This window comes from Rhipicephalus microplus, chromosome 1 (genome assembly GCF_043290135.1).
Source record: "Rhipicephalus microplus isolate Deutch F79 chromosome 1, USDA_Rmic, whole genome shotgun sequence".
Taxonomy (NCBI): Eukaryota; Metazoa; Arthropoda; class Arachnida; order Ixodida; family Ixodidae; genus Rhipicephalus; species Rhipicephalus microplus.
The window spans coordinates 98,431,163-98,452,470 of NC_134700.1; the positions used below are offsets into that span (position 1 = coordinate 98,431,163).

Genomic DNA, 21,308 nt, shown 5'->3' on the forward strand with positions numbered 1-21,308 from the left:
AACGTTTTTTTTTAGCTACAGGAAACAGCGATGGTCAGTGACATGCGACAATTAAAGGTAGGAATGAAGCGTGGCATCGTAGAATGAGCTCCACTGTGACAGCTTGCGGTGGATGTAGCTTACTTCTAACACACAACGCATTTTCAGTAAAGTACGCAATCACGCATCTACTTGATTCAGCACTAGATAAACAGGAGTGTAATGACGCATAGAAGCGAGGCACGTGGTGTCATCGCAGCTGCTACAGCCGGCGTTTCTGCAAGAAACTGGGTTGATGCTTGTCACGGAGTGTTTATTAAAACATCGAGTTTTTCTTTCGTTGTCTTCGTGAAGCCGAACGGAGTGGCCGCACACTCCACATCTCGGCCTGTGTCGGCGTCGTAGAATCGAATCTCGCTCGGGGTATCCAAGTCGTAGCGCTCGACGATAAACGCTGCAGGTAATAAGCCCGCGGTTTTCATCTGCGCCATTATGAGGTACACCTGGGGAAGACGAAAACCAACAATTGAAAATAAAAAAAATTGCCCCGGTATCTGCATGTTACGCTGCAAATGTCGTCGAAAGATGATAGTCTTGCGTCTGGAGAGAGTGAACAAATCTTTTATTTGATGTTTTGTGCAAGAAAAATGGTTAATGGTATTCTGGAGGCGCTGCCAGAGTGCCTCGAGCGTGCAGCGGAGGCGAACAAGCACATCAAGTCACGTCACACATGAGACATGAGCGCTATCTGGCAGTTATCTTAGAAAACGAAGTGCGCTCGCTCTGCACACCTGTCTCGGAGGTGATAAAGTGTACAACGCAAGGTGATGGGTAGGTGCCATACCATGCCTTCTTAGCAAAGCATTGGAAACATTTGTCCTTTCGTGCAAGCGTTGAATGCTCAGCGCGGCGTGTTAAACGCTACGGTCCTTAAAAGTACTTATGTATGCCTTTTCTAGTAAAAACCATATACAGAATATTGGCGTGATCTTATGGTGCTTCAGATATGCGCAATAATTGCTTTTTAATTGACAATCGCACAAATATGAACGCTGAATCTTGAGCAATATTGGTGGGCGCTGCGGATGGAGTCGGCCGATCGGGATATCGTCTGTTGTCTTTTAGGGTACCGTTAAGAGCGGTAAAACAGACAATTGCACAGACAGAAAGACAGACAGACCAAAATTTTCCCGTCGAAGGTCCCCAAGAAAGACTATCGTCTTAGAACATCGCGGGGCCGCATCGTGCATACAAAAATGGGCTGGCTGATCTAGCACCGTCTGAGGAGCCGTTTCGATTGATGTTTTTCGGCCAAGTATATAAAAATAACGTGGTATCTCACCCCAATGGCGTATTGGGTTGACTGTTGAACTTTTTTCGCGCACAGTCAGCGCAGAATTGTGGGCAGCTCGCACTAAGAGCGGATGACGCAACGTTTCAAGCGAACGCTTCAGCGACGCCACAACAGCTATTAGTTTAATATTGATGCCCAAGGCAAGGTATACCATGTCCTAGTTATGCTGGTACCCAATGTTCCCAAATTTCATTTTCTGGAAAACTACGCCGCGTGTCATCCTAAACAGCCCCGCACTTGTGAAAACTTACAGACTGGAGTTCCAGCGGCCCAAGCAAATACATTGTGACTGGGTTGCCTCTGTACGCGCGAGGTGTAGAGTCACTCTCTGAAAGGGTCCGTTCCACCGCATAAGTCATTTCACTGTCCACTCATCAGATCCGGTGGGACCCGACATGCGCACTGCGTTTTCCTAGTGAAATTCCCGGCTGTTTGCTCCATGGGCATGAACAATTAGTGAAATACGTGGGATATTATACGTTTTCCAAATAAAAAATGATGAGACAACTACTCTGGAATGTCAGAGGGAAGCGAAAGAAATAACAACCCCCATGGAGGCCCCCTTGAACTTTTAAGTATTTGTTTACACGTGTGTAAACGTGGTTACGTTTTCTTATGGCACAATGGCACCCACTAATTTGAGCGCAAATGAGTAACCACTGTCCTGGTGGTGTGCAGCTATGGTTAGTACACATTTAGTTCTCGTTTTCATTGAGAAGAACATATGCCCGACTAAATGGTACATAGAGAGAGCTTGAGATCTGTCTCTTAATCAGCTCATCTTGCACTGCGATATCCAGGAATTAGCATCTGCTTGTCCCAAGCAATTCTACAAGCGAATCGTGAGTGGCGGTCAATCAATGCTGGTTTTAACCTTTTACAGAACAAATTTCTCAGAATCAGTTCATTACTCAAGCATACCCGACATATATTTCCAGTGAAGCCATTTGTAGCATTAATTAATTCGCTAATTTTATCATAACCTTATGTTATCAGCGTTCTGTATTTACTTTCCGCGTTTCTGCAGTGCACACCGATGTTAAATATCAGAAAAATGCTATATTTCATGAATGTTTTATTAGCATGCGAGACAAAAGTGTTTTTAGGTAAATAGTCTATCATCACCTCTGCTTAACCGACATGTTTGATGCCCGCCATGCCCGGGGCGTCCCTCCTCGTCGCGCTTGCTCTGCAAAATTGCCAGAAGTTGGAAGGACGCTGTTGCTCTGCGCAGCGGCAGTTACATCACGTCCCTTTTCGCGCTGACCGGCCGCATCCGCGTAGAGTACACATGTGCCCTGCCGATAAGCTGATTTGCTACATCACTGTCGCTGCTTTCGACCTTTGGACGAAACGATCAAGCTTTTCTCGCACTTCTGAGGTTAGCGGGATTTAATACTATCGGAACTACTCACGTGCCGGATGATGCGGGAGAATTGTGGCAAAGCGAGGCTGACCTGCCCGAAAGATTATTCAGCAAAGAGTTTAGTTTTCAAACGGTGCTGGTCTGCATAGAGACATGGATGGTAAAAATAGGTGATTGTATAAACATGTACGGCAACGATGCAGTATATACAAGTCTCTCGTAGTCATAAGTCGAAAAAAGTTGTGGAGCTCACTCAGACTCACTAATAAAACATACTTTGAGCTTTGGACTCACTTGGACTGAAATTCACTAAATGTTTTTTGAGCGGGACTCATTCGGACTCACACTCAAGAAAAGTTCCTTCCACAGGTCGAGTGAGTGAACTCAGGAGTCTGTAAGCCTAGAGTTAGCTTCAATACTGGTGGCATTGCTCTTAAAGATCAATATCTCGCGTAATCGATGCTTTTCTTGGCGCCGTTTTACATAGTGTCTATGAAAAGGAGTTCTTTATGCTTGCGAACCAGTAAGGTTATCTTTCTTCCAAGGGATGACAGCATAAGACATATTTGTCAAGAAATTCCCTGGAAGAGGCTGTTGAAGGGAGGGGGGAGGTCAAGGCCCCCTCCTAAGTAATACGCATCTCTGGTCAATAAATACTGAAATGGTTTATGAACAACGCTGCTTTAGAATACCTGTGAGAACTTTAGTGTAATCGTCAATCCAGGTAAGGCAGTGATGTTGAAGATTACCTTCGGTAAGCAAAAAAGTGGAGCTTGCTCAGACTCTCAAAAAATATATATTGCGCTTTCGGCTTACTTGGACTTTCTTACCAAAATTTTCCTGAGCCAAATTCGCTCGGACTCACATTAACAAAAATGTGATTCAACCGGAGTCATTCGGACTCAGACTCACGAAAATACTACTCACCCGGATTTAGACCCGGACGCATTGCGTGATCTTTGTATGAATGTGTCCAAGTAGGTCGAGTCATGTATGACTTTGCGAACCTATGTCCATAAGACTACGGCTCAGCGCCGCTGGGGAGCATCAGATAGGGAGAGACGAAAAAAAGTAGTAAAGCGAAGTCAACTTCTCAAGTTGTGAGTGCCCAGAATAGCAAGCGTCAGGCTAGGGTAGATTTCTCCCCATTACACGAATAGGTGGGTTCCTGGTAGTCACCTATGTCACTAGAAATCCAATGTTTAAATGTGCACAGTGCAACGTGTCTCCCTTTGTTCCTTCCTCAACCTTCCTTAGTTAGTCCGAGTGAGTCGACTTCTTGAGTGAGTTCGTCGACCTTTGGTCACATTACTGGTGGAACAAACTGATATGGTTCCTTCTTCAGCACCAGAGCTCGAAAAAAAGGCACATGAGTGTTTCACCTACCTTAGAACTGAACGTTGCTTCGACTTCGAAGAATACGTCCGCCTCCACGTTATTATTGTCTGCGTAATGCCTCGTCATGGCTGAGTGATGATGGCACTGCAGATAGGCTGGAGGCATCGCGCATAACTGCGGTGACAATGGAAACAACAGTAAGAGGAAAGCTTTCTCTGTACCACGACAGCCGTTGTGACCATGTCACGCATACAGTTGCATAATCAAATACCTACTGCCTTTGTGCACTAGTATATGAGACAATCAAGGTCTTTAGGAACGCGTTTGTATTAAACTTACTATAGGCGTCAGGCTAGTGTAGTGGGCAAGATGTCACACTGTTAAGCTCGAATGCGTGGGTTCGATCTCCTGCAAAAGCGGCTGCTTTTGAAGATAACTAAAATGCAGGTACAACCATGTGCGTGTCTTTAGGTGCACGTCAGAGGACATCAAGTAAGAACCCGGAACTTGTTTGTAACAGGTTAGAGAAATCTGTGCTGGCGATTTAACTTTCCTGACAAAATGCTCCATAGCATTAAGCACTATCAAGGCTTGTCGAGGTACGCAGCTAAGAGGCGTACAAAAGTACCATAACAAGTGAAAGTTCAGAAAGTTCTGTGGAATTTAATGTTTTTACTCAGAAAACACACTTAGCGTAAGCGTACGAATGCAAAGGAACACGGTGACAACGCAGTGAAATCAGTTTAATGTTTTTTTCTTTGGAAACAGCCCACTGTTTATAGCACAGTGCCGCCCTACTCGTTCCAGCTGTCAAACATGTTCTTACTACTCAAATGAAAGGACAGAGTGACAACAGAGTCTGCAAAACTGTGACAGCTAGCCCGTGCTTCAGTGGTTTCCTACAGATTACTATCGATATATTTAGTAGAAACTGAACAGAAAACAAGCAATAAAGAGTAGCCGCATCGTTTATAGGAAAGAGAAAAAGTGGCTGTAACGGTTATTGCTCACGTTTAAAGTATGCTGCACGCCTTCTGACTTCCAGGCCTTCCCTCCAGGCCTTCAGACCATAAGACAATGGCAGCTTTTATACCATTGTTTTTAAGATTAATTAAGAATTTTCTTTTTCGGAGTGCCTGATAACAGACTTATTTATGGTTGGTTTCGGTCAACCCGCTCATCTTGCTAAGTTTGTTTCACGCGGAAACCACAACCCTCACGTTCACACGCGTAGCCATTTTTCCTTGGCTGCGTGCCGTTCTGGGTGGATGAAGGTAAGTGTAAGTTCAAGGGCTCTTTTTTTTAAGACACAACGTTAATGAGAATTAACAGACAATGATGTTAGGGGAAATATAGGTGATGTTATTAGAAGTAACTGCAATGTAAATGAGAAGAAAAAGTTGGCCCCGTATGTGCATGTAGTCTGCAAATGCCGTCAAAAGACGATAGTCTTGCGTGTGGAGAGAGTAAACAAGACATTTATTTGATGTTCTGCGCAAGAAAATCGGTGAATGACATTCTGGAGGCGCTGCGTTAGAGTGCGTCGAGCGTGCAGCGGAGGCGAACGAGCGCATCAAGTCACGTCACACGCGAGACATAAGCGCCATCTCGCAGTTGTCTTAAAAAAACAAAGCGCGTGGCTCTGAGACGGGTGTTCGCTCCAATCTCAGAGGTGATAAGGCGTAGAACGCAAGGAGACAGGTAGGTGCCACCATCGTTTCGTTTTAGGAATGCGTTGGAAACACTCGCCTTTCCGTGCAAGCGTTGCATGGTCAGCGCCGCGTGATAAGCGCTATGGTACTTAAGATTACTTATGTATGACTTTTCTAGTAAGAGACGCACATGCAGAGTATGTACGTGTTATTATGGTGCCCCAGACATGCGCATTAATTGCTTTTTAATTGACAATTGCACGAGCATGAACACTCAACCTTGAGCAACATAGGTGGGCACTGCGGATGGGGTTGGCCGTTTCAAGTACCCGATCTTGTTAAGAGTGGACAAACAGACAATTGTACAGACAGAGAGACAGACACACAGACCAAAAATTTTGCGTTTAAGGTCCCCAAGAAAGACCATCGTTTTTAACAGTGGATGAAAATATAACTAGCCACCAGGAGTATCCAACCTGTGGCCTTCAAATAACGTGTTCAACCAGCAAGCTACGATGGCGGTTATTCCCCGCTTCACTTTATAGAATGCAATGTGCATTTATACGTGGGAGTGTTCGTCAGCGCCACCTGTTGACATGGCGGCGTATGTGGAACATTTTTTTTTGCCTTGTTGGCGTCGCGCAGTACATTATCTCATTACGAGGTGGCAGCTAACCGATAATCCCTCGCATAACACCTTATTGCATCAAGTCTGCGAAAATGAAACGCTCGCTATAAATGAAGGAAAGTGTAAACTTAAGGGTGGGCATTTTCTTCGTTAGACAACCATTATTGAGAACTAAGAGACATTAATGCCAGAGAAAGTACAAGGACTGTTATTAGAACTATAACTATTTGCAATGTAAATAAGACGAAACATAGTAGCTGAAAAGGTTACACATAACCGCTGCCTTCCTTCTGTTTCGTGTACATTGTCCTGAGCCTTGCTCACGGCGTATTGAACAAGAAAATCTTAGATGACCCATAAAGCCCTAAAGGCTTTATGGCTGCTGTCAGCATCAATGCGAGTGATGCTATAAATTGCAATGACGGTATTCCAATACGTTCTATGACGTCAGACATAACCAAGCTGCATTACATCTTCACGACGTCATGCCGACGTTACACGATAACGTCCTAACGAAGTACTGGTGTTATTATGTAGGCCAACTGTGAACTCGGAGAAAGTGCAGAAAGCCTGCAAAACCTCTGAAGCCATAGGTGGCGTGGAACCACGCCACGTTGAGGAAGCTTTGATTGATAGATACGTGGCGTTTAACATCCCAAGACCACTATATATGTTTATGAGAGACGCTATAGTGGAGAACTCTTGTAATTTAGACCACTTGGGGTTCCTTAACGTGGACAAAAATCTGAGCACACGGGCCTACCGCATTTCCGCCTTCATCTGATATGCAACCACCGCAGCCGGAATTCGAAACCGCGACCTGAGGGTCAGCAGCCGAGTATCTAAGCCACTAGTACACTGTGTACACTGTGGCGGGTTCATGTTCAGGAAGATGCAAGGGGCAGGGGGATCAATACAATCGACTGAGAAAAACATTTTTTTCCCGTTTTCTAGCCGTGTTACGTGAGTGGATATGAGACCCTGTGAACTGTTTTTAGCAAGCGCTCGTCTACAGAGTCTGCCACTGACTTCTGAAAAAAATTCGGCTGCACTCCGTCGAACGTTTTTTTTTGTTTTTTTTTTGTGAACAAGAAAGATGAGAACGTGCGAGTAATCATAGACACTTTGTCAATATTTACTAAGAAATCCGATATATTTTCGCCAATAGGCCTTCCTTTTGAGCGTGTAAAAACCCTCAGCTTCACTTGCCTGCCTATACATACGCTGCTCGCATAGATCTTTTCTTTCCTGATCGTAATATACATGCTGCGGTACACAAGCGACAGACATTAAAGACCGTGTGAGCCTTCTTTCGAGATACGCAACAATTGCTTTAAAATTGGCGCGCTGTAATCAGATGAAAATTATGTGCCTAAATTTTTTCTACATACATTGCACAATGCACGGCGATTGTGACTTCACAGTAAATGATTACACACCTTGCCACGACGTTGTGGTGGTAGTGTGAATATATGAGAATTCACCATTTATTCAGCGCTAATTACAGTATCCTTATAGAATTCTTCTTATACAGTGTTCGAACTAAATGCAACCAGTCTCTCATACTCTACGAGGCCTTTAAATTTTTTGGCAAATTTTTAGCGAACAATGCTAAATACCTCTTCACAAGAACATTTACGCGTTTTCCTAAATTCACTTTGATACAAATTATTCAATAAAATAAGACATGAATATCATTACTGGCACCAATCACGGTCTAGTAAAGAAAGCAACAGCCAGGAAATGGCTGATATTTGTCAAGATAGGTGAAAATGTTTCATATGATATTCGGTTTTGTAACAAGATAATAATGGCACGTCAATTAGGCCCAGTAGAGTTTTACTTTGGTCCATCATAAGAGTTATGTGGAGCATCTAAGCTAATATGCTAACCTAACTATGAACTACTCCAATGGAAGCAAAAATTTCAATAAATATCGTCCGTCACAATCAAGGTGATGTATTCCTGAAGACTCGTTCAAACTCTCTACAACCGCCGGTCGCGCGACCAAGTTAGCTGAGAAGCGACTGGCGGCAAATGGTTGCGAAATGCTGCGTTGGCTGCAAAGCGACTACGCTTGGCTTAGTCACTCGCTGCCTCATTTTTCAGCCGCGTGACTGCAGCCGCAAGCCGCATATCATTGAGATGCGCAGGAGCAGGACTTAAGCTTGTTACGCACTCAATGTGAGCAGATATGAATTCTTTCACGCGACGGGTATTTGTCGCTCGCACATTTGAGCACTGCCCACTTTGAGTCGTTTTTTGGTCGCAAGACGCAGTTGATCACGCGACTTGAGATACACGCCTTGACAGCGAAGTTATTGCTTGTGACTATTTTAGTGTAGCTTGTAGCCTTGTGTCTTGTAATGCCAAAATTGAATTGTAAATGCTCTAACGACTCCGACAAATAATTATAATGTCATTGGGGCCAACTTTAGCGTCCCTTCAAGGCTTGGACCCAAATTCATTAAAGTCCCTTAAGAAATTGGCAGCATATCCACGGAGTGAATGATGGAGAGTGGGGCGAAGCAATCTTTTGTCCATGCGTCCGTCTGTGTGACCGTCCATGCGTCTGTTTGTGCGCCCGTCCCTGTGTTAGTTCATGCATCCGCCCCTGCGTCCGTTCATGCGTCCATCCATGCATCTGTCTGTGTGTCCGTTCGTCCGTCTATTCAATACTCCAAGTCCCACCACCTCGCATCTTTTTATCATAGATTCCCCATATAGAAGCACCGCCATTCAGTGGACATTCCAAGGACTAAACGAGAGGTGGCACACGCACACTTTTTTACGGCTTGTGCTTCGTATCTGCTTCCCCCCTTTGACCACCTCGAATTCATTCATGGTATATACTAGTTCATTGTATTCATGGCCCTGCGGCTCAACGCTCACTAAACCTTTCTAAAGCTAAGGAAATTACACCCAGCGAGTATAATGTAGCAACCCTTTCTTGTCCGATAGTGCACAATGTACATGCCAATGACTGCTAATGGGGATCGCAGCGTGCGCGCTGACTAAAAGCCGAATGCTCCCGTCTCTCATTTCCCATTAGCAGCCATTGGCATGTACATTAAGCACTATTTTTTATTGTTAAACAACGCACAGAAGAAATCTTTCACCGGAATCACCTTGGTGGTCAAATGTTATACCTATTTCGGGTATGTGCTACTGGTAGTTACGTACTACGAGGGACGCACAAGCCACGCCATAAGGAGCTTCGCCCCTAAAACTAAAGTAGTGCCAACCGCACCCCTTCACCTCTACATCCTCTCCCAGCAACCAGAGCAGAGCCTCTACAGTGTCCACCAGTAAACTACGAACGCGAAAGCACGCGGGCCTGGATGTGCCAGACGCTTGGGCGGCTCGGACAGAGCTGCGCCGTGTGTTCATCGAGCGGCCGTGCCTGTTATGCTGAAAGGGTACGCCGGTAGCGTTGGTTTGTGGAGCGCGTGCTCGCGAAAGAGGACAAACAAAATAGCGTTTGTGATACATTCACAAAAGATAGAGCGTCATAGCAGTCATACTTCAGATTCTTAGCACCGCCGAGTTTACTCGGACAGCATGCGTTCCCATCAAGAGCGTCACCACTGAGCGCGTCTGCACGGAAATGGTGGGCTATCGCGTTGAGTATTGCATCTATCTGAGGTACCGACCAGTGCGGACGCGCGAAGATCGGCTCCTGCTTTCAAGAATGCTTTCCTGTGGTATTCACGAATTTGTCGCCGAGTTTTTACTCTCATCGTGTGCCTAAGTTCTCAAGAAATCAGCAGATACCACCTTTGTGCCGGTGAGTGGACTTTTAAACCGTTTTTTGGGACATTTTTACACGGCAACGCCACCGGGGGATTTAGGCCTAACCAAGGAGGCGATTGTCGCCGATGCGCCGGCCCGGCGCCAACGCGACTCAACGCTCTGCGCGTTCCAGTATCTGCAACGGAGAATGGAATACCAAGTAGATGGAGAGGACATCTCTCCAGAGGATTGCACGGAAGAAATGGGTTGGAAGGAAGCCGAAACGAGACGCTCAAGGAATAAGCAAGCCGCGGTTAGCGTTCCTGCTGCCAAGGGTTCGACCGAGGCCAGCGTTGCGGGAGACGCTCGAGCCAGTCGTAGTAGGTATGACACCAAGCATACAATCGTGCGAGCTGGACGCATGCCGCCACTACCTAAGGACTTCAGCAAAATTGTGCTACGACCACGTGGAGGATTAAATATCTCGAGAATTGGCACTGGAGCCGTGGCAGATGCGATAGTACTGGCGGCCGGCGTCAAAGAGGAAGAGGCCATGCAGGACATCATCTGTCCCAACTTGCAGCAGAACATTATGGTGGCAAGCACTCCGGACCAAGACAGAGCTTCAAGATACCTCAAGGTCAAGCAAATTGACATTGGAGGCAAAGTTTTCGAGGTTAGCGCGTACGCCGCGGCACCCCACGACACTTGTAAAGGAGTAATTCGCGGGATCCCCGTAAGCGATACTCAGGACATTTTGACCCGAAAGATTGTGAACGCGAACAACCCGCTCGCGCTGCAGGCCAAGAGAATCAAGGACACCGGGACAATCATCATAGCGTTCGAAGGACACAAGGTGCCCAGATTCGTGAGATATGGACCTTCACTTTTGCAGTGCTCCCTTTACCGCAAGAACATCGATATTTGTTACGTCTGCGGAAAGCTGGGACATCGGTCTGACGTCTGTCCGAACCCAGCTGAAACAATCTGCGGAGGCTGCGAGATCAAGAACCCAGATAGCCTGCACCAGTGCAATCCAAGATGCAGGCTGTGCGACGGTCACCATCCCACGGCAGACAAGGAGTGCAAGAACAGGTTCTTAGTGCCATACGTCGTCAGACGCAGACGTTGGGAAAGATCGCGAGCAGCCGCAGAAGCCCGGGACGCATCCATCACATCGAGTCCAGACATCAATGACAAGCAGCTTATGCCAGCCTACGGGACCCAGAGCATCCAGACTACACAAGAACAAGAAAGGCGGCCCCAATCCAGGGGGAGGTCGCGTTCCAGAAGAGGTTCTAGACCCTAGGCCCGCTCCCTATCACGGGGTCGCTCGAGATCTCAAGGTCACCATCAGGGTCGGGATCAGCCTGGGCGGCACCCGAATGGCCAGCTACCTGGCGTTCAGTTCGAGATCACGGCTTCACACCCGGGGAGGACGCCTGCAGTTACTTCGAAAGGCAGCTGGGCTGAGCGAGTGCGCAACGGCGGGGCAGAGGTGATGACAGGTAAGCTGCCAGAGCATGATAGAATTTCACAGCTAGAGCAAGAAAACGTGAGACTTACAAAATCGAATGAGAGGCTATCAGCTGAGTTAAAGGAAATAAAAATTCTTCTCACTAAGCTAACCAGCGCGCAATCTTCACAGCCAATGCCTCAGCCAGTTGATGTCCCTGTGGCTGAAAACGTGGGGGACTCGAGAACCGCGAAAAAGAGGGCAGTCATGGCAGAACACGTGGAAGCCAACCAAACGACCATGTCAGATATGAAAGAGGTGTTTGACACGCTCAGCAAAGTAGTAGCCAATCTTAGCGAGCAGATGGGTAGGCTACAATCAAGCGTGGCGGCACTGGAAGAGTATATGACCTTGCGCATTACAAAGGTCGAAGCATATCTGCACAACACAGCAAAGCCTCCTCATGCACCAAGCTCACCCCTTCGGCCACCAATACTAGTGGTAACAAACCTGTCGACAGGTGCAGCATCAGGCTCTGGCCGCCCATGTAATAACCATGATGGCAGCGCTACGTGAAGCATTTCGTATCTGGCAATGGAACTGTAGAGGTTACCTTAAAAAAAAGGCAACCCTGCAGCAGTATATCAGGAGCAGCCAAGAAAAGCCTCATATTATATTATTACAAGAAACCCTTTCACCGCAAGCAACGTTGCCTGGATTCCGGCCCGTAATAGGGGATACTGAAGGTAGGGGAGTCTGCACCTTCGTATGCAACAAACTAACGCACGTAACCCATGACCTCAAGATAGAAGCAGGCCGATTGGAACACGTCTTGGTAGAGATCATGCCGGGTACCAGCAACCGTCAGAGCATTTTCATTCTTAATATATACAGCAGTCCAAAGGAACAAAAGCAAGGGTTCAAGACGGTTCTGAATAAAGCTGTTAATATCGCCGGGGAATGTCCACTCGTCATAGCAGGTGATTTCAACGCCCCTCATCATACATGGGGTTACAAGTACAACACTGGGAAAGGAAATCGACTTTGGCAAAGTGCCAGTGAACTTGATCTCACCCTAATCACAGACCCCAGCCTACCAACAAGGCTTGGTACATCTTTCTGCAGGGATTCCACCCCGGACTTTACATTTGTAAGGAACATCAAGAAGGCCCAGTGGATGAACCTTGCTGTAGACCTAGGGAGTGACCACTGCATTCTTGCCACTACCTTCTCCGTGGAGCGTAAAAAGCAGAGAGAATTCCACTTCACAGACTGGGATAAGTTCAGGAAGATAAGGATGGAAAGGGAACAAGATGTCCACAGACAAGGCTTGGAGCAGTGGGTCAAACAGATTAAAGATGACATCAAATCCGTCTCCTCCACCATTACCACAGATCTTCCGGTCGAAAGAATGGATAGCCGGCTTGCTCATCTTCTTGAGGCAAAGCAAGCACTACTGAACCATTGGAAGGGTCGGCGCCTGAACCGAAGACTGAGGAAGAAGATAGCTGAGGTAAACAGATCAGTCGAGGAACATTGTCGCGCACTATCGAGGCAGCAATGGGACGAAATCTGCAACTCCGTCGATGGTCAGATGCGCAATGGCAAGACATGGAATATGTTAAAGCATCTCCTCAACGAAAACACCACCAACACAAATCAAAAGCATGTTATCGCTCGAATTTTGCATAAAGAGACAGGGCGCACTACAGAACAGCAAGTTGTCCAGCAGCTCGTGCATAAGTACCTCCCAATCAAAAGAGGATTGGCACCACCAAGTAGACAGTACCAGGGCACGCCAAATCCAGGTCTTGAGAGCGACTTTAACATCGAGGAGATCAGAAGAGCCTTGCATGATCTCAACAGCAGGTCGGCCCCTGGCCCGGACGGTATATCAAACAAGGCCCTGCGTAACCTTGATGACGATTCAATTGAAACCCTGAGGGATATGATCAATTCAGCATGGAAAGAAGGCAGAGTGCCAGAGCAGTGGAAGCTGGCCAGCACGATCCTTATTCCTAAGCCAGGAAAGCCCCCTAACTTGGACAACATGAGGCCAATATCCTTGACATCATGTATCGGCAAGGTCGCAGAACATGCCATACTGCACAGGATAAACAAGTACTTGGAAGATAACAACATATATACACACAATATGGTTGGATTCAGGGCAGAGCTATCCACACAAGATGCATTGAAGCTTATCAAACACCAGGTCATTGACAATGAAACCAGAGACGTGAGAGCCATTCTGTGCCTAGATCTAGAAAAAGCGTTTGACAACATCCACCACTCATTCATACTAGAAGCAATTTCCAAGCTTGGTCTAGGGAAAGCCTTCTATGACTACGTATGCTCCTTTCTTACAGATCGGAAGGCCGTGATGAAGATTGCAGATATCGAGACCGCAGCAATCGAACTAGAAGCAAGGGGCACGCCACAAGGGGCAGTGATTTCACCAATGCTGTTCAACATTGCCATGATTGGACTGTTAAAGAAGTCATCGAGCATTGAAGGATTGAAGCACAGCATCTACGCAGATGACATTACCATCTGGTGCACAGGTGGAAGCGAGGGGCAGATTGAGAGCGCTCTGCAAGAGGCGATTGACACCGTAGAAGACTACCTTCACCCTTCCGGGCTCAAGTGCTCCTCGAGTAAGTCAGAACTTTTGCTTTATCGGACTGCACGCCGGGGACCGAAGCCCAGGGGATGGAAGCCGTTAAACCAGATAGACATCCATCTCCGTACAAATCAAGGGGATGCCATCCAGAGGGTCAACTCCATCAAAGTCCTGGGAATGCTGATAGAGTCTACCGGCGCCAACAGCAAATCTATAGCCAAGTTAACTCGGAAAACAGACAGTGCGGTGCACCTCATACGCAGAGTGGCCAGCAAAAGAAATGGGATCAAGGAAGACAACCTCATCAGGTTGATGCATGCGTTTGTTCTAAGTCACTTCACATACGAGGCAGCAATGCACAACTGGTCAAGAGCAGAGTCCGAGACACTGAATGTGCTCCTCAGGAAAGTTATCAAGAAGGTCCTGGGCCTACCCATACATACCAGCACCGAGCGTCTGCTTGAGCTTGGCATACACAACACGCTCGAAGAAATAGCAGAAGCCCAAGAGAGAGCACAGTTTGCAAGGTTATCTACTACAAGGTCGGGGAGAATGATCCTGCAGGAGCTGGGCCAACACCCAATAGCAATCAGACGCAATTACAATGATATCCCTGACAACATCAGGGAGACTATCACGGTATCTCCTATACCGAGAAACATGCATCCAGAACACAACGTCGGAAGAAGAGTAGCGAGGGCCAGGACTATACTTCGTGAAGTCTCAAACGAGGAACGAGGGGTCGTATTTGTTGACGCGGCTTCCTACGCCAATGGGAAAGCGTTTGTGGCAGTGGTAGTCGATGGGGCTGGCCATGTCGTCAACTCAGCGACGGTCAGGACGAAAGACCCAATCATTGCGGAACAAGTGGCCATCGCCTTAGCACTCAAGATGGATAACATTGAAGTGGTCTACAGTGATTCCATGGCAGCACTACGGGCGTTCGCCAAGGGGACGGTCTGTGAACAAACGCTGAAAATACTGCAAGGCAAGAACATAACACATCATCTTCTGAGTTGGTTCCCAGCTCACCTTGGACAAATCAACGATTCCCCTCCCAATCTCAACGAAGCAGCACACGAGGCGGCGCGAGAACTCTCCAACCGCGCCTCCCCGGGGATGCGTTCTACCGGTGAAGGGGATAACCGGGAAATTCTTACAACATATAACGAGCTCACTGAACATTTCTACCTGTCTAGAAGGATTTTTCCTCCACCTCACAAAAATCTAACCCGGCCCCAAGCACTTACATTAAGGCTTTTGCAAACGCGGATGTACCCTACTTTGAAAATGTTACACATCATGTACCCTGACCTATACCCAAGTAATCTTTGTGCACATTGAGGGAAAATAGCTTCATTAGAACACGTGCTCTGGCAGTGCACCAAATTCGCTCATTTATCACACATCACCTCTGCCAGATGGGAGGCGGCAATCCGCAGCTCGTCCTTGGCAGATCAGCTCTGGGCTGTCCACCAAGCCCGCGAGGCGGCTGAGGAGCTTGGCATCTCAGTCCCCACGTGGGAGCTGCCCGCAACACAGTGATCTGTGTTTTGGAGGACCAAATAAAAGTTTATCCAATCCAATCCAATTGCATCTATCTATCTATCTATCTATCTATCTATCTATCTATCTATCTATCTATCTATCTATCTATCTATCTATCTATCTATCTATCTATCTATCTATCTATCTATCTATCTATCTATCTATCTATCTATCTATCTATCTATCTATCTATCTATCCGCTTACGACTTTTAGCTCTCCTGGCCGTTTCAATAATGGTATCGATACCAAACTTGGTATGAAATACCATAACTGTATGAAGAACTTATCTGACTATTCATAATATGAAAATCAGGACATGTATGTCATGAATGGCATGATTTATATTTCAGGGTCCTGTAGCTCTTGCGGTAGTTTCGTTCACAAAGCATGTTGCAAAACTGGTATGGTAAGACATGATTGCATGCCGAACACAAGTGATTGACCCTTACATAAAAATCATGACATGCGTGTTATTTAACAACATGATTACATGCCACTCTCATGATGCGCTGGCGGCCGTTTAGCTAGCGTCACAGATACCACATTTGGTATTATGGTACGTGAATGAATGGCGAAGGTATGACACTGGTGCATTCATGATAATCATGAGATGCGTGTCATGTAACAACATGACTACATGCCACACTCATGATGCGCTCGCGGCCGTTTCGCTAGCTTCACATATGCGAAATTTTGTATTACATGACGTCAATGGATGACGAAGGTGTGTGACTCGTGCAAACGTGATTATGATGAGATGCGTGTCATGCGAGAACATGACTACATACCACAGTCAAGGCGCCAATACATTTTGACCTGACGCGTTGCGCGTGCTCACCGGCGTTAATTTCGTCGCGTCACGCTGGCGTTGCCACGCCAGGTGCCGGTCTTGCCATATACACGTAGGCGCGTGGCGCCGCGCTGCGTTGCTTCGACGCATGCGCGTTTCAGCGCGTCCGGCTTCCTCCCGTCACGAAAAGAGGGAGACGCAGTCTTGTCTGGGTAACGCACCAGCGCGAAATGCAGCATGTCGAATTTAGCGCCGGTTGCCGTCGGGCCGTGCCGGTCGTGCCTGACGTCAGAATACAGAGTGCTCGCGTTTTGCTAACGTAGCGTCACTGTGCCCAGCATGCGCACGCGTCAACGCTACAGTATATTGGGCCCTTCATGATGCACTCGCGGCTGTTTTGATAACTCTACATATACCATATTTGGTGGTACGTGACGTAAATGGATGACGAAACTATATGATTGGTGCAAACATGATAATGCTGACAAGCGGGTCATTTCAGAAAATGACAACCTAAGACGCTCATGGCGTGCTCGCGGCCGTTTAGCTAGCTCCACATATATAATTTAGGTAGCACATGACGTGAATCGATGACGAAGGTAAACGACACATCTAAACCTAATCATGACACGTAAGGCATGCACGGCATCATTTACCTCCACCTCATAACAATGTGCTGATTGTAGAGGGACATATCAGCCTTCCGAATTCGTGCTTCGCATATCTTCGATTCCCACTGCACGTGGGGTCTGCCAATTTTTTTTGCCACTGTATGCAACTTGCTCAAATACACGTCAGATCGTCGTATTTACCGTTATTTTTTATATTTTTTGCTTCTCAATCACTCTTTCGCTGCATCGCCTAGAGCCACAGCGTCCAATTGAGATAACGGAAAGACGAGCACACGCCCATCTTTTCGGCCAGGAGCCACACAGCCTCGCAACTAGCGTCGTTTACTATCTACTATGCACGCGAGGGGAGAGAAGCCTGCACATTGACACGAATGACGCTACTTTAGTTTTTTTTTCAGGGGCTTTCAAATTCATAGGAAGCTCGCGCCCCATAGCGGAGGGAGCACCTGAGACCACGCGCACTCAAGCTTCGGTAACGCTGAACACGCAGTTCCCAAACCGGAAAACCTGCGCATGCTGAAGAATGAAACGATGCGCTTAATTTGATCGCGTCACACTCAGGAAAAAGCAAAGAATTTCCGGTGTAGGCCGTGAACGTTCTACTTGAGATCAGCCCGACAAAGAGCGATAGGGGCGAGGAGCAATAGCCCAGTCGCGGTTTCATGCATGCCCCGGAGAATCTTCTGCAACGTCTATGATATTTGCTTTCTTGCGGAACGTCACATAGAGCCTCTGTCTGCGTCATACTAGTGGTGAAGTGAATAGGTGTCAAAAACTCGGATCAGCACTCACGCCTTCTTTAAAACCAAATGAAAATATTTTAAAGGCTACGTACACTAGTCCTAACCGGCCAGAAGGGGTCCCGAACGCAGGACTACCAAACAACACGAGCATCTCGAGTTTCCATATCTAGTGCCAGCAACATTAAGACGAATCGCCCCTGGCCGGTGTTCAACTCTGAGATAGCTACAAAACTATCGCAAGACAATTTGAACATGAGTTGCCGCAGCAGCTGCATTTTCTGCAAATTAAAAAAAATTATCGGTAGTCTTTCGATGCACAATGTGCAGCGGTGGTGGCGACTAGCATACTTACACGCGTCAAATTCAGTGGTATGTCGACGCAGTTGTTGTGATTATGGAAAGTGATCACACTATTTTTTGGACATTGCTTTGCCATTAGCGTCATGGCGATTGCGATAGACTTGGAACCGACGTGTCGCCTCATAGGCTGTATGAGGTCGCGGTCTATGACCGAACTCTGAAAAGAAAATCATGCAGATATGTATTATACAGCGTTGACTGAAATCGATGACCAGAAAGGTAAAAGTTCTCATTAAATATGTTTTCTTATAAAAATAACAATATTATCTACCTTTAGATAAAATTTATTTTGTAAGCAGAATGTTAACATTTAGTTGTGACCTTACAGTTGTGTCCGAGTCCAGAGCGGGCGCCAGATAAGTTACAAGCGCTTAGCAATCGAAACGTGGCCCTTGATTGTTAAGATCTCTCTTTCACTGCACTGTGTCATCAGCTCGTGTGTTTACCTCTGCGAGTGCTCCCACTTGCCACGCGAGAAGTTGGAGCATGAAGCACACTCACTTTCCTGTGAACAAATGGGTTCTCGGGGAGGGGAAAACACGTACGTAAGCGCCACCTCCATGACGCTGACTTAAGCCAGATTTTCGTATCTAATCAGGGCTCTGAGGGTGTGGCCTAAGACACTTGTTTCTAGTCCTTCGTTTATGTGCGTGAGCCTATGCTTTGATTTCTTGCCCTGGCTACGCCGTGGTGCTGTAGTGACTAAGGCACTCCGTTACTGACCCGCAGGTTGAACCCCGGCTGCGGTGGGTGCATTTTTGATGGAGGCGAAAATGCTGTATACGCCGCCCGTGTGCTTTGATTTGGATGCACGTTCAAGAACTTCCGGTGGTCTAAATTTCCGTAGCCCTCTACTACGGTGTCTCTCATAAGCATACAGTGGTTGTGGGAAGTTAAACCTCATCTGTCTGTCACCATTATCTGCCCTGATAGATCATGTGACAAATGTGACATAGGTATTTACGCTGTATACTTTCTAAGAAACCTTTTCCGTCAGTTAGCATCTGCGTTGTTTCCCCCTTTCTTTAGTGTGCTTGTTTCTGTGCGCACCGTAATCTGTCAAAAAGTAACAAGTACGAACTATAGCCTATTTATTGGTGCTTCTGCTTGCTTCAACTTAAGATTAACAGTGCGAAAAAAAAACGCATGGCGGACAGAAAAAAAAACAATGAACGGGACAAGCGCTGACTTTCAGCTGACATTTTATTGTTAAGAAGGTTATTATATATACCCGTTTGAACAGAAAAACAGTAAAAAAAGAGATGAAAGAAGATATCAAATATCTAAACATCAACAATCAGTTAGCTTGCTATGCCGACCCTCGTACCCAAAAAACGTCTGCTTCAATGTGAATTTGGAAGTGGAAATCCAACAGGAAACCGTAATTATTTTCTATTATACCTGCCAGATTCCCTGTGTTTTTCGTATGTTTGCGTGTTATCCATGAACAGTTTTAGCGAGACACTACATGAGTATGCTAGCAGCGTGAGGACATTTCACAAGCTGTGTTCTTACGTCAGGGAGTGCGTTTCAAGCTTGACAGTGTTGAGCTTCTGATACACAGTGCTAATAGAGAAAAAAGAAAAAAAGGGACAGGACCAATCGTTGTCCCGTTCTTTGTCCCGTTGTAGCACTGTCAATGCAAAGTTCAGTGTGTGCCGACAAGCCCGCAATAACACCTGACAATGTCAGGGTCAGTAATAACGTCACGTAAGTTTATTTCTTTATTTTGGTGTACTCGAGCTTCACCTGCACAAGCTGTCAGCAATGCTTGGCACAGACAGCATCACTATGTTTCTGAAGCTTAGCGACTGCTTCAGATCATTCTGTTAAGACTACGCGCGGTGCAAGAAAAGTCCAATTTATTCGAGAGCTTGCACAAGCACCAGCGATGACACTTGAAGATTCGACGACATGCATATGAGATGATGAGATTGACCGATGGCCAGATTACTCGATGGCCAACCCTCCTCTTAAGTGTACAGCTTAAAATGCTTATAGTTTGACATTTCAATTTCCAGGAACAAATTCAGCCAGAGAAATATTTCAGTACTTCGCAATCTTGGTGCGAGCTTCTGCACTGCTATAACCACTTGACATCTGGTGGAGGCTTCATGTTCTGGATGCTAACCGAAGTGGCAATTCAAGTTCAAGTTTTGAAGAAAACGCTACTGACATCACGGCTTGTCGAACTAGTCACAAGCAGAAATGACCCCGGGTAAAGTACGGGCTTATTCCAGACAGCTTCAAGCAAACCAAGACACTGACCTCTACAGCAACGATGGTGTCTACAGTGGCCGCTACGTTAATCCGGCTATATCAGTAAAGGGACCCACCAAACATTCGCGGAACATTACTAGAAAACCCACAAAACAGTTTTGTAAGATACAAACGCGTCGTCCTTTTCAATATGTTTACGTGTGAGGCAGCGCTCGAAGGCAACGTAGAAATGGAACTGCACGAGAGAAAAAAACCGGTGCATCCAACTTTTCCCGCCTTGGAAACTGCTAGGACATCGTTTGACATCTTAGAGGCCACTCTGACGACAGGAAATCTATTTTCGCTGCATTTAGAGACACCTTTGCAAGACTCGTTTGTAAGTAAAGGACGGAAATTCTGCTAGAGAGCGATGTGTAGCCCCCAAACGAGAACGACATGTACACGGAAGAAAGAAGAACCCTGTTTCGTCATTTAAACACTGCCACATCTGAGGAGAAGATACGCTTTCTATTGCGAGGAGTCCAACAAGAGCTTTTTAGCGGTGCCATTTTGTGGGCTTGTTGGTAAACGAAACCTGACGACATATCGAGCGCCAACAGACAGGAAAATGAGAGAGACGACAACATAATGTACTAACTTGCACAATTTTTATTTTCAGAAACTGCCAACCTATATATCCGTGCACAGTGGGGCCAGCAGTCTATTCACTAGCTAAGCAGAAAAGCCCTCTCCTGATCTAAAAGATCCACTGACGGTGTACTCACGCACGTGTCACTATTCCGAGAGATAGCATTGGCTTTAATTATTTCTCTGACGTCTTTCTCTTTATGTTTCACCAGTACAATGCACGATTCGTACATAGGTGCGCAACCGCACTCCAAGTAAC

The 21,308-nt window shown here is 46.5% G+C and overlaps 1 protein-coding gene across 1 annotated transcript in view; it reads right to left on the bottom strand.

Annotated features, from left to right (window-relative positions):
• Window positions 1–281: 281 nt before the first annotated feature.
• LOC142765553 (uncharacterized) overlaps window positions 282–21,308 on the bottom strand; it is a 47,180-nt gene continuing 26,153 nt past the window's right edge. The window contains exons 8-10 of the mRNA XM_075866707.1: window positions 18,195–18,359; window positions 4,086–4,211; window positions 282–482 (exon numbers count right to left, since the gene is read on the bottom strand). Coding sequence (XP_075722822.1) covers window positions 282–482; window positions 4,086–4,211; window positions 18,195–18,359 — 492 coding nt within the window. The remainder of the gene's footprint in view (window positions 483–4,085; window positions 4,212–18,194; window positions 18,360–21,308) is intronic.